The sequence below is a fragment of the Prionailurus viverrinus genome, chromosome A1, assembly GCF_022837055.1.
Source record: "Prionailurus viverrinus isolate Anna chromosome A1, UM_Priviv_1.0, whole genome shotgun sequence".
Lineage (NCBI taxonomy): Eukaryota > Metazoa > Chordata > Mammalia > Carnivora > Felidae > Prionailurus > Prionailurus viverrinus.
In genome coordinates, this window is record NC_062561.1 from 157,776,928 (window position 1) to 157,791,761 (window position 14,834).

The following is a 14,834-nucleotide window of genomic DNA, read 5'->3' on the forward strand; positions in this document are numbered from 1 at the left end:
CCTATAGGATATGTGGGATAACTGTCTGGCTTTAATGTGTTTTCTAAGCTTCACAGACAGAAAAACAAAATCACAAGACTTGTTACTTCCAAAGCCACAGGAGGGGTCAATATTACAAGGAAGTACTGATTCCTCCCACTACACTCCTAGTGCCCAATATCACCTTATATTTCTATTTAGCAAAGTGTTTAAAGACTTTTACGTCTTCATCTCACTTGTTTTCCTTTATCTCCTAAAGGTTATATAGCAGATTCATATAGTTCTAGGGATAAAGTAAGCAGTGAACTTTATTACAATGCAGGGCTAAGATTTGTTCATAAGATAGCATAATGATAAATTCCACTTACTTACTGAAGCGGTAAGTTGGAGTATAGGATATGCAGATAGCATATACCTTTCATAAGAGTTACATATTTTATTAAATGAAGTGGTGACCATGTTTTGACTCCTTGGAGTAAAAATAACCTTTATTAATACTACCAACATACAAAAAGTTTTCAATTAATCTGTCTTCTAATTTTTAAAAAATGTTTATTTATTTATTTTGAGAGAGAGGGAAAAGAGTGAGAGAGAGGGGGGGGGTGGGGGGGGCAGAGAGGCAGAGAGAGAGGGAGAAACCCAAGCAGGCTTGGCACTGTTAGCACAGAGCCCAATGCAGGGCAGGGCTCTGTCCCACAAACTGTGAGATCATGACCCGAGCTGAAATTAAGAGTCAGAAGCTTAGCCAACTGAGCCACACAAGCATCCTGCCTCTGTCTTCTATTCTTAATTTAAGAGGTTTTAAAGAAAAATTTTCTTTATAAACCTATCATGTTCATTGGTATAGTAAGATACACATCCTTAACTTCTGTAATTTGGAAAGTCATGTTTCTCCCAACTCATGTCCCTGATAAAGAAGAGAGTTTCATAAATATGAAATAGCCAGATGGATTTTAACAGAAATGGTTGCAAGTCTATCTGGTTGTTTACATTTTCCCAATTTCTTTTTAATGATAAGCGTTTGGAGAATCTCTTTTTGCTAACCACTTTCAACAAACATATCAAAACAATCTACCATACTACCTACAATTTTAAAAGCTACAGATCTACCCCTATTCATTATGCATGCCTCCATTTATGATTCAATCTCCCATAGTAAGAGCTTGGACACTTTTTGAAAAAGCTAAGAGACTCCAAGAGTCAGATGTTTTAGTTTGATAATCATTCCGAAAATTCATGCTCCATTAAACTAGATCCAACAGAGAATCTTCAGCCCACACAACTTATAGACAAGGCAATATGTCTTCTACAAAATATTCTCTAAGCATATAGCTTCCTAAAAAGATGTTCATCAATATGTAAAAAATATTATTTATTTATTTTTAAACCCTAATCATGCAACTCAAGAAAAAGTCTTTCTGATCAATTTCTAGCTAATTGAGCAGACAGAAAGACCTAGATTTTGGTCTTGACTCAGGTATTAGCTTAAGGAAAGTGAGGCACCTTTCTTAACTCTTGTGGATCTTAATTCCATTCTTTGTGAAATGAGAATATGTGAGAGGACATCAAGTTTGCCTCAAAAACGTAATTTTGTATATCTTACCTTGTGATAGTGGTATTTGTAAGCTCTATGGCATTTACAAGGACTCTCACAGCCAACAGTTTCATTTGATCTTCAAAACTGATTTTCAGAAATAGGTGGAGTTATCTCTACTTATTTTTACCAGCAAGTGTGCTGAATTTGATATCCAGAAGGATTCACTAGAGACAGCAGCATCTAAATCACCATCCAGAAAGATTCAGTTTCCAGGAGTCAGAATGAATACTCTATAAAAAAATTTCCTGAACCTGTCAAAGCCTCACCTAAGAGAAAAATCTTTAAAACCAAAGAAAAAATGTAATGTGTGCTTCTGCTGATGTAGTCCCCAGTTGAGAGACATCATGTTGTTTCTAGGTTGAAAATTAAGTTTAGCTGCCACTTGATAAATACTTTTTAAGTGACGATGAGTTTCCAGGAGATATTTGAAATTTTAAAACAGCACCAAGACTTAGGTAAATTTGGGTTCTTGGTTTTTAGTTTTGGAGCTCATCCTTGCAAAATATTTTTATATAAGTTGGAAATTAACCAGTAAAGTAGTTTACAAAGAGAAGAAAAAGGAGACTTTTATTACTGAAAAGAAATATTCTAAATCCAGAGTGGAATTCTGAGTATCTTTGATATCTCATCAGCTCCTTTACTATAGGAAGACAAAAAAATTCTCAAAAATATGCCTAACACCTTACAGTTAATAAAATACAACACAGATATGAAATTATTCCATCTTTGCAAACAATCCTGTAAGGTAAAAAAAGGTTTTCCAAACCAAGTTCCCAATTGTTCCTCATCTCAGAGGTCAAGGGATTTCCTGACTAATTAAGAGCCACAGGTTATCTAAAGACTCATTTTAGCTATTATATCTAAACTCTTTCTTCATCAAAGCCATTTTGAAAGGTGAGACACAGAAAAATTACACTGTGTGTGTATTTGTTTTCTTTCCTTCTCTCTCCCTGCACTTTACCCACACCCCTTCTGGAAGTGTAAAGAATATAGTCAAAGAATGGGGATCACAGCAACGAAGGAGGAGAAGCAAGATGCCTTGATAATCTAATCAGGTAATTACCAGTTGGCTGTGCAATGTCATAAATAATTAAGTCCATATTTGAAACAGAGCATACTGTAAAAACTTGATTTCACAACATTTTATCAGTCTGAGTTTTAATCCATAACAACAGCTTGTATGGCCGTTATAATCCATATTTAAGAATCGGACACTATGCAAAGTGTAATAATACATGCTTTTGTCTTGATGTAGATATATGCTATTCTTTCTATTGACATTTAGTAATTCACATATAGTATAAGGGAAAATAGTCAAGCAGATTTCGTCACTAACCAGAATAGGTCCCTTTCTGCCAGAAAAAAAAAGAGTTTGCTACAGATTCGATATCAGGATATTCTACTTATAACATTTTGTATTCTAATCTTTTGGGATATGTGCTTTTTCACTATGCATGGCCCCAAAGGCTTTCATTGTGCTAAGTCATTTTCCTTAAAGTTTTTTTATTTTCTCAATTTGGAACACTGCCATTAAATATGTTTGGAAGTTGAACTAATTTGAATTTCCCCTTCAAAGAAGAGGAAAACTACATGCCTTCCATTAGTTCATTGACCCCCTGACCTTTGCAAAAAACCATGAATTATTCAATATATACCTAATGAAAAGTAATTTCCATGTGTAGTTAGAATATAGCAATTTTGTATTGGGTATAATTTTGAACAGAAATGAAACAATCTCTAAGCATGACAATGGTCAATAATCAAGAAGAAAGTATTCTAATGCCAACTGTCATTAAACATACAAAAAATCCCTCAATTCATTAATAACTTACAAATTCACAGCTATAGCCCTCAAAATCAAATTAACCTTTTCTGTCTCAAAAGAATTCAAAGGTCTTAAATATGAGTGTTCAAAGTTATGTGACACCAGACACCACTGTTAGTCTCTGATTCGATGTTGGTTCTTCAATCAATAAAAACCCAAGACAACATTCCTGTCTTTCACCCCAGCCTCTCAGCTGCAAGCTTAAATAATTTGAAGAACAAACCTCTCATTCACTTTTCTATCCACAGATTTTTCCATCCATACGATTTATATATGAGTGTCTCCAACAGCAACTGAGGAAGTGGGCTTGTGATACACTCATACACGTTTTAAAGTTGACACATCAATCAAAGTTTATGAATATGGTGGCCTTTTACTTAAACAGCCAAATAAGAAAGGGAAAGAGACTTTCATTACTTTTCAACCCTAAACTTCCTATGACTAAGACCACTTTTTATTGCAGTGGAGAAATATAGCTGGCAAGCTATGGTTATTTAGAGTAAAATCCAAGCATAATCATGTGAGTTTTATGCACATTTCATCTTTAACGGAGATCATAAAGTAGCAAAAAGGGGGGACAAAAGGGAAAAGATCCTGGCACTATTTAATCCTTAAAAAAAAACCTAAAATGATACAAAACTACTACAGCGTTTCTGCTTCTCAGGTATTACATTTTTCATAGAAAGCTAGTATGAAGAAAATATCAATCTCTTAAATTAAGCATTTCACAAATGGATTAAACTGTAAGTTCAAAATTACTTGTGTTAGCAACTCAAATGCCACCTTCAATACCTGTGAGAAGGCATTTTCTGAAGCACAACCATGTACGAAAACTGCCACGTTAATTCCAGGCTGTCCTGAGGCAATGAGTAAACCAAAACGTGGAGCTTACCTTATTATAAACAAATGGCAAATTGCAGGCACTTTTCGGCTTGCAGGTGTCTAGCATAGTTGATTAGAAATAGACCAAACATCTTTCATTCCAGTGAGAGAACTGCATATTCAGACTTGGCTTTCTTTCCTGAATCCTTGTAGGAGAGGCTGTTCACCTCCAAGGGCTGGTAACAGCCTCTTCGCAGACAGCACTTGCTGCTCTCAACTGCAGCCACTTAGAATGAAAGTAAGAGGAACCCGTGATGCTTAAATACTGTTGCCTCACATTCACAGGATATGACTCAACTCCCTCTCAAACCAGTAAGGGTAGAGTTTCCCCCTCACAAAACTGTTAGATTACGTAACAATCATCACATGTGGGGTCCCAAACTGTTTACAAACTAAAATGTAAACCTTTCCCCCCACCCCCAAACACCCCCTCCCTCACCAGGTCAAATAAACGTGCATTTTTTTAAGTGATTAATTTCTTCCCTGTGGCACAAGCCACGAATGGAAATGAGAACAATATAGCACAAAGAAAACTATTCTGCTTGCTCTCAGCAGTGAATTAATGTAATGTTATTAAATGTGTGTGAACTTGCTAGCATTGCCCTGACAGAGACGTGAGAGAGGCACGCGAAAGTCACTAACATTCCTCTCAGTTCAAAAACAATGTGTAGAGGGGGCGCCTGGGTGGCGCAGTCGGTTAAGCGTCCGACTTCAGCCAGGTCATGATCTCGTGGTCCGTGAGTTCGAGCCCCGCGTCGGGCTCTGGGCTGATGGCTCGGAGCCTGGAGCCTGTTTCCGATTCTGTGTCTCCCTCTCTCTCTGCCCCTCCCCTCCCCCGTTCATGCTCTGTCTCTCTCTGACCCCCCCCCCCCCAAAAAAGAACAACGTGTAGAAGAAAACTCTGTTTTAACGTGCAAGAAGTGGCAGTTCTGTACAACACAACAGAATCTCCTTCACGAAGCAGAGAATGGAAATAGATCTTTGTGGTTTGCTCTCGCTCATTCCCACAGAAATCCTGTCCCACGCTGTCATTACCTTGTGCCGTTTGCTCTGCCTACCTCTCCAGCTCAGAGCCCTCCTTTATCTGTTTTGTGAGCATTTCTAAAGGAACATGACTAATGACACAACTCCTTTAGTAAATGTGGCAATTTTCTGTGCTTTCTCTACCACCCACTACCTCTTAACTCTGAGCTTTATTAAGCTTGATCACACATTGAATTATTATATTTATACACCTCAGTCAATGAATATTACACACTTATATCCTTGGAGAGAAATCTACTACATAAATTCAGTTGCCACTGGCATGACCAAGGACGAAACGATGAAAAAGCACATGGCATTTATAGCAAATTGAAACCACCTAGACCAGGACTGTTCAAAAGACACATAAGTAAACTGCATATATAATTTTACAGTCTTAGTGGTCACATTAAAAACGTAAAGAGAAATACGTAAAATTAATTTTAACAATGCTTACTCTAACATATCTAAAATATTTCAATTTCAACATGTACTCAACATACAAATTATTATATATTTTATAATTTTTATACTAATCTTGGATATCTGGTATGCATTTTACATTTATAGCGGATTTTGATTCAAAGTCGCCACAACTGAGTGCTCAATAGCCACAAATGGGTGGAGGCTACTACATCTGACAGCACAGACCTAGAGTTTGGGGTTCATTCTTCATTCCCAGATTGCAGTTCAAACATTCTCTCTTCAGAGAGGTCTTCCCTTACCGCCTCACCAGACATGACCTTCCCCAATTACTTTCCTTATCAGGATCCTTTTTATTTCCTTCATAGTGCCTCACAGCCTGGAAAGTTCTCCTTTACTCATTCATTTACTTATGTATAGTCTGCGGCCCCTAACAATAATGTAAGAAACTTGAGGGCAGAGATCTTGTAGTCAAGATTATCCTCAGCCTCTGGCATGGTGCTGAGCACAGAGTGGAATTTGATAAACATTGTTAAATATAAATAAATAAATAAATAAATAAATAAATAAATAAATAAATAAATAAATAGAGTTTAGGCTATAGTTTGGCAAATAATAGAATATTTCAAAAGGTGTTCTAAGACAAGGTATTTATCATAGAAAAGATATGACCTACCATATCACTGAACTTTTAGCAAATACATTGGGTAACATTTTCCTGAATTGCAAAAATTACTTCTTTTTCATAATGTTAATGATCCTCAATCAATAACATACTTTATTTTCATATACAATAGTAAATATCAAAACATACTTGTTTCATTATTCCAGCAAAAATTTGGAAAGATGCTTACAGGAAAGCTTTGGTCCTAATGACATAAGTCTGGATATCATTAGGATGTCTATTCACTTCCTACTCACAAAAACATAAAATATTATCTATAAGACATTTGCAGGAAAAATTGATATATTTGCCTGACTGCTATATGTGCCTCCTCCTGGTATCATCCTTCTGATTTTTATTTTGCAAATCACCCATCCATCCCTTCTTCTTAGTCCGTATTTGGGTCATGGTGACCTGGCCCCAGAAGTGGGCATGTGACGCAGGCCTGATTAACCCGTGTATACTGTCTACAGAGCTACAGTGATCAGTTCAGGGATGATCACGTAACCCAAGCTGGTTCACTGAGATCCAATATTCTATTTTTTGCTTAGAATGTGAAAGAGTTTAAGTTTATAGAACGTAAGCCTAGAATTGCTGACAGACATATGTGCTACCACATGAGGTGAGGTTGTTTAAAAACTGAAGCCAATCAAGAAAATAAAGGCAAAAAAGTAAAAGGCAGACTCCTGATGCTACTGTAGTTCCTACATCTGGCCATGCATTAAGTCACATCTGCCTCCTGCTGCTACAATGGATACACTAGAATATTCACTGCAGAATTGTTTGTAATAGCGAAAAAATGCAAATGTTGCATTGGGCCATGAAGAGCAGAAGGTTAAGTAAACAATGGCTTCACCATACTAAGGAATAGTATGAAGCTGTTAAACATAACTAGGTTCTCTACATGCGCCACCATGCAAAACTCCCTAAAAGGTATTAAATGGAAAGGACGTGTTGCAAAAATAAACATTATCCCAGTTATGGGTACATGAATTTTTACATGCAAATTCATAGAAAAGAACCTGGATGGACTGCACACCAATTGTGGCTAAGACATTATATCTGGGAAGAAGGTTTGAAATAGGGGATGATGGGGGACAAAGACAGATCTGATCATTTTGCTCAGCGTATTACCTATTTCATAAATCTTGCTCAGTGTATTACCTATTTCATAAATTCACAAAAATAAATTCATGTATTCTTGAGGTAATTTGAAAAGAACATGTTATTTTTTGAAGATAAAATGTTACTTTTTTTGAGAGAGAGAGCATGAGCAGGGGAGGGGCAGAGGGAGAGAGAGAATTCCAAGCAGGCTCCACACCCAGCACAGACCCATGTGGGCCTCGATCTCACAACTGTGAGACCATGACCTGAGCCGAAATCCAGAGTTGGATTTTTAATTGACTAAGCCATCCAGGTGTCCCAAGAACATGGTATTTTTAAAAATAAGATCATAATTTGATATTTTTATGTCTATTTTGCTATATTATTTGCTGTCTAAGTGGACTACTCTTCTTTATTCTTATTTTTAAAACAAGGTAACAAAAATAAAGTGCTCTTCTCTGCCCCACTCTCTCCATTCTTTACCAGCCCAAACTTATGTGTCCTCTCATTTTTCAGTCTGGCTAAAGGATATGCTAAGATAGAGACAAAGGCAGGACAGAAGATACAGGAACAGACACTAAACTACATTAGAACCTCCAATGTACCTTCTAACATTGGCCAAGGGCTTTGATTTTTTTTTTTTCTCTTAGTCTTTTCCAAAGCTCTTTTATTGACCTCATAAAAATACAGCTTGGATCTATTCAACAGTCAACATATCAACAGCCAAATGTTTATAATCATAAGTCCTATATTAATTTAGTTTGTCTTAAATCTGAGTAAATAAACTTGCTCATTATCAGCTCACTGAAAAAAACTCTGGTCTCTGAATTGGGTATAATTGCTTTTCTAATTAACATAAAACCTAAACCTTTTTTTTCCCCAGCTTGCTCTAGTCCTAAAAAAGTCTTCACATGATCTTAGTTATGTTCATACCACCCCATGATTTTGTATTCCCCCTAAATTTCCACAGTTATCTCTCCTTAAAAATTATACAGCTAAAGATGCTTTGAGTCTGAGGCGGGAGTCAGGGCCCTGTTGACTTTTAGGATAGCCAACCAGAATTGGAACATACATGGTGCTGACAAATGGTTTGCCAAGTTTGCCAAGCAGTGAGTATTGCTCTATTTTATTCTCCCAATCATTCTAATAACGTAAACCTCTTACAGAGCCTACTGAACTTTCTCCTTCCATTCTCCTTGCTTCCACTTAAAATCCACCAAATTGACTTGAGATTTCCTGGAAGAAATACTACTTTACAGATAAAATTGAAGCCACCACGTTCCCCTGCCTATCCTGTTACCTGCCTTTCTCTTCAAAGGTAAACACTCTCCAGGGTTATCTTTATCATTCCCATACAACTTTTTAGTCTTTCATTAAATATGTGTTTATCTGTAAATAAGATATTGATTTGCATGTTTTAAGCTTTGCAAAATTATATAATAGATCCTTTACTTTTTTGGGTGTGTGCTTAATATTCTCTCCTTGGGATTTACCTGTAGTTCTACATAGTTCATTCTTTTTAACTGCTGTGTGCCATTCCAATTCAGGTACCCATTCTCCTGTTGATGGACACAGGCTGTTTTTAATTTATTGCTATTATTAAACTATTCTAATTCTTGTATATGGGCAAGAATTTCTTTAAAGATGAATACCTAGAAATGGAATTAATAGGATCACAGGATGTGATCCTGTCTTGACATGGTGATGCCCTGTCTTGACTAAATATTGCCAAACCACATCTCAACATAATTGGACTAATTTATAATTCAACCGGTGGTGTATTTGAAGTTTTGTTACACTATATTCTTGTAAATAATCTCCACAGTATTGATATTCCAGACTGATATTTTTGGCATGTGACTGATATAGAATCTTGATGTTTAATTTGGGTTTCCCTAATTATTCCTGAGCTGAGCATCTTATTATTATTGGTCTTTTTCCTATCAGGTTGTTTGCTTTCCCTTACTAAATTTTGATAGGTCTTTATATACTGCAGTTCTACTCCTTTGTCAATTATATGAGTTATAGATATCACCCTTCAGTGTGTGGTTTATCACTATTTATAATGTCTTTTGCTATTTATTATTATTATTATTTAATGTTTATTTTGAGAGAGATAAAGAGAGTACTAGCAGGGGACACAGGAAGAGAGAGAGAGAGAGAGAGAGAGAGAGAGAGAGAGAGATTGAGAGAGAGAGAGAGAGAGAGAGAGAGAGAGAGAGAGAAAGAGAAAATCTTAAGCAGGATCCATGCTCAGCATGTATCCCACAACTGTGAGATCATGACCTGAACCGAAATCAAGAGTCAGACACTTAGCCAACTAATCCACCCAGGTGCCCCTGCTATTTATTACTTTTAGACTTAGGATTTGATTTTAATTTAAAACTTTACTTTTTTCAATTATTTATCCATATTTCTTGAGTCAGAAGAATGGTGAATATTATGTGTTCCTCAGTTATTACTTCTGAAGCATTCCTAGCAATAACGTCATATTGCATATCAAAAGGGGAACCTAGAAGAACTCCTAATGAGCACCTCAGTTCACCATTTAAAGGACATCTGCTGTTGGCCTTATTGTGTTAGAAAGTATAAATAAGGGCAGTCCACACAACTGAGAAATACACAGTCTAATTGAGGGGAAAAAAACTTATAAGTATGATGATGATGAAGTAAACACGTGCCATTAACTATGGTAATTCATTATTTAATAGTTTTTTTTATGTGAGAGAGAGAGAACACAAGTGGGGGTGGCAAATTCTTCAAGAGAGAGATTCTTAAGTAGGCTCCCTGCTGACCCTTAAAGTGGGGCTCAATCCCATGACTCTGGGATCATGACCTGAACTGAAATCAAGAGTCAGATGCTCAACTGACTGAGCCAGGCAGGTGCCCCTATTTAATAGTAGTTTAAATAAGATGAAGTGAATGTTATTGTAAGAGATACATACAAGGTGATATGGAAGCAGAGAGAAGAGAATATGTTACCATCCTGTATCTCAAAGATGTTTCAAGATATAAAGTGGTCAAGGGGTGCCTCGGTGACTCAGTCGGTTAAGCGTCCTACTTCAGCTCAGGTCATGATCTCAATGTTAGTGAGTTCGAGCCCCACATTGGGCTCTGTGCTGACAGCTCAGAGCCTGGAGCCTGTTTCAGATTCTGTCTCTCCCTCTCTCTCTGCCCCTCCCCTGCTTGAGCTCTGTCTCTCTCTCTCTCTCTCAAAAATAAATAAAGATAAAAAAAAGATATACAGTGGTCATATTTGAAGTAGTAGGACCTGAGAGATATAGCAAGACCTAGAACTGTTATTCCTATTTTCCCAAGCAGGTCACTCATAAATAAATCCTAATTTATTTAGAATATTAATAGGAATTAAAGGCTGAGTTACTCATGAAAAAAAAATGCTTCCTTGGGAAACAACTTCGTCTTTACAATCAGTGATCCAATCACATAATGACATTTACTTCATTCATGAGAGATAAAGTTAAAAAAAAAAAGCTGAGCGATCTTAGGAATCATAAGAAATGGCATGTCTGCCTGTGTCAGATTATTAATAATTTATAACACTGCAGTTAAAAATATGCTCTTGTTCTAAAAGAAATCCATTGGTGAACACATTTTATTTAGGCATCCAAATGTGTCTTTGTAAGTACAGATGTTCACATTGTGTTTCTCGTGGTGGAGATAATATCTATCGCCTTACAAAAAAGTACAGAAGATGAGAGTGCTTAATATTCGTCACCCAGGAGGAAGAAGAGACTATCGAGCTAGAAACAGAGAAGGGCAGCCAGCAGCACCGGGTATCTCCCGAGGATGGATGAAGGGTGTCCCACTTCCCTGAAGCTATGAGCTTTATACTCCAGTCTTCACATCAGTGTGAACCTCCAGGGCTTACAAACTAAAATGTGTTTTCAATACTTAGGGGTGACAGTGAAAGGAATCTGGAAGTGAAAACATAAGACTGCTGTCTGAGAATTAAATGTGAAAGTAAAAATACAGTAAGTCAGAGCATAGCTAAATGAAGGCAGCTTCACTAGTCAAAATGATGCAAATTCATGCCCAGAGGCATGCATAGTACTGAGTAAAGGTTTTCCAGCCTCATCTAAGGGAGACAGTCTCTGCTTGGCTTTAGAGGCCTGATCTGTTGTGGGAAAATCTCAGGAAGGCCAGACCTTCTTCAGGAGAGGCTGCACCTCTGGATGCTGATGTGAATATTCCTGATTTTTAAACCTTACCCTCTATACTGTATAAGAGACAAACAAAAGCTTTGGAAGGCCAGATGGACCCACTGGACAGGCAGCCTTAGACCCTCAGGCATGGCAATAAACTGACTGACCATACAACCTCTACTAATAGAAAAGCAGTCCAGACAAGAAAATAGGTATGAAGCAGTCTCCGAAGTAAGCACAGACAATGGCTGTTCAGACACTGGGAGATGGTGCTCCGGGCTGGTGACCTGTCCCTTGCTGCTGTGGATCCGCCTCTCTAATTCTGTCAAACCTGAATCCAAAAATAAACTGACCTTCTTATTCCTTGCTCACCAAGCTGCTTTCTGGTTAGAATTTGGTATCCTGTCTGCATGTCTTCATGCAGAAACTTGAGGGACTTGAGAGGCAGCTCAGGAGCTATGTCCTCATCACAGATTAATAAATTGACAGCCCGGTCAGAGATGTGGCCCCTACAGGCACAAATAGGCTGGGTTGGAGTATGAGCCGCCAGGCCCAGGACTTTCACTTCTCCTTGTAAATGGGAACATTGGCATTCTGATCCTGTACATTAGTCGTATGTGCGTCATTAATATGAGCCCAGCCCTGGGGGACAGATGGGCTCTGGAAGTGCTGACGAGTGTGGTTTCTAGACCCACAAGGCTTTGGGCCAGACCATGGGTAGTGGCCAACTCCCTGACACAAGTCCACCTGCAAAGCCTCTTAGGACCTTAGGTAATTTATCTTGCAGCCTCACTTCCCCTGCCTTCTGCCCCCGTGGCATGTCTTTTAAAGGATCCTTACCTGGTTCTCAGGAGATCCAGAGGTGACCTAGAAGTGTGAAGAGAAGGATTAAGGATAAAACCCAATGAACACCAAGGGACAGAAAGTTCCTGGAAATCAAAATATATACTTGCAACCATTGGTGCTACGAAGCAGACATTGTGCTATGAGCTTGCCAGACACCATCCCATGAAATCCTGAGAAACTGAAGCAGGTGCTACTTTTGGCAATTATTCTATTTTACAAAGGAGGAAAGTGAGGCTTAATGAGATTAAGTAACAACCACACTTACACAGCTAACAGGTAGTAGATATGGGGTTAGAACCCGTACCTTCAAACACTACACTATGTGGTTTGTATACTTTACTACACATTTAAAAAAAACACCAAACATGCATTTTGCACGAATATGCTAGGCACTGCTCTAACTACTTTACCAATATTAGTTAACTTCTTCCTCATAATAAACTTATGGATTGGGCACTAAACATCCCTATTCTGATAAGGAAAGTGAGGCAGAGAGAAGTTACGATTATACAGCTGGCAGGGGGCATAGCCAGGATTCAAACCCAGGCACTCTGGCTCCAGAGACCATGCTCTGTATCTGTGCTACTCACTAGATTCCTCAGGAAGAATTGATGAAGATTCCAATTTTAAATATTCATTTTAGTGCGATTGTAAGTAGTTTTTCAGGAGGATGGATAGAAACACAGGGCAAAGACATCTCTTTGCAATTCTTCTGTATTTGAGAACTATGGAGCAAGTAAACCACAGCATATGACAGGCCAGGGTGCAAGAATTCCTAGGATATATATACACAAAGAGGGTAACAAATTTAATTCTGCAGCTTTTTTTCTCTCACTACTATAGGAGGAATAAAATGACACTTCTTCATTTCTGCACTTATAAATCTTGCAAGGTAAAGATTGAAATACTTTTGAGAAATCTAAGATGAAGCAAATATTCCAGAGTTTAACTTAAGGGAGATTTTCTCTTAGAAACCGAGCAAGTTTAGTATCAGAATAAAAGTTCTTTGAGCATAAAGAAATTGATGTGGTTATCTCCTACTTTACTTTTTTTTTAACCTGATATTTATAATGTGTATTTTTTTTGAGCAGCAGGCAAAAGTTTATTAGAGTATAAGATTAGAAAGGAAGAATATTGGGGCGTCTGGGTGTCTCGGTCGGTTAAGCGTCCGACTTCGGCTCAGGTCATGATCTCACGGTCCGTGAGTTTGAGCCCCGCGTCGGGCTCTGTGCTGACTGCTCAGAGCCTGGAGCCTGTTTCAGATTCTGTGTCTCCCTCTCTCTCTGCCCCTCCCCTGTTCACGCTCTGTCTCTCTCTGTCTCAAAAATAGACGTTAAAAAAAATAAAAAAAAAAAGGAAGAATATTAGGAAAGCTCTCTTTACAGAGAGGGGGCATTCAAAAGTGAATGCCCCTATAATGTGTATTTTTGTTTAAAAAAAACCTACATATTCTATAAAACAAAAAACTCAAAATACTATAGAAGAGTATTCTGCACAGTTTAAAAGCTCCCATCCCTGCTTCTCTGGTATCCAAAGCTGACTACTCCTAATTTTGTTATTTCTTCATTTTCTAAGAATGTATGATCATATATAGGCACATGCTTTTTACAACCACAGAAAGGAATATACTTCCCACATTATTCTCCAACATTCTTCTCTCTGAACATAGCTTCTCTTTTCATGTCAAGATACACACATGTTTATACATATGTTTATTTGCTTATTTTTACCATCGTCTGCTTATTCTTTTTACCATTATATTACCACTTTAATAATTTTATTTATATTTAATTAAAGTATAGTCAAAATATAAAAATTGGTTTCAGGTGTACAACACAGTGATTTGCTAATTCTATACATTTAGTCAGTGCTTCCCATGATGAGTGTAATCACCATCTGCCACCACAATGCTATTACCATATTGTTGACTATATTCCCCACTCTATACTCATCATCCCCGAGACTTATTTATTTTATGACTGGAAGTCTGTACCTCTTAATCACTTTTGCTTATTTTGCCCACCCCCCACTCTCTCCTTTCTGGTAACCACCAGTTTATTGTCTGTATCTATGAGTCTGTTATTATTGTGTGTTTGCTTATTTGTTTGTATTTGAGATCAACATATAAGTGAAATCATGTAGTGCTTGTCTTTCTCTGTCTGCCTTACTTCACTTAGTATAATATCATCTAAGTCCATCCATGTTGTCACAAATGGTGAGATTTCAGTCTTTTTTATGGCTGGGTAATATTTCATTGTATATATGTATACCACCTCTTCTTTATCCATTCATCTATCAATGGACACTTAGGTTGCTTCCATATCTTGG

General features: G+C 37.5%; 1 protein-coding gene across 9 annotated transcripts in view; it reads right to left on the bottom strand.

Annotated features, from left to right (window-relative positions):
• The window catches only part of MCTP1 (multiple C2 and transmembrane domain containing 1), a 531,315-nt gene that overhangs the window by 332,232 nt on the left and 184,249 nt on the right, over positions 1–14,834 (bottom strand). The window contains exon 1 of one of the 9 annotated variants that reach the window (XM_047859263.1): positions 4,294–4,500. The exons of the other annotated variants lie outside the window; for them this stretch is intronic. Coding sequence (XP_047715219.1) covers positions 4,294–4,350 — 57 coding nt within the window. The 5' untranslated portion in view covers positions 4,351–4,500. Of the gene's footprint in view, positions 1–4,293; positions 4,501–14,834 lie in introns of those variants that run through there. 9 annotated transcript variants of the gene reach the window in all.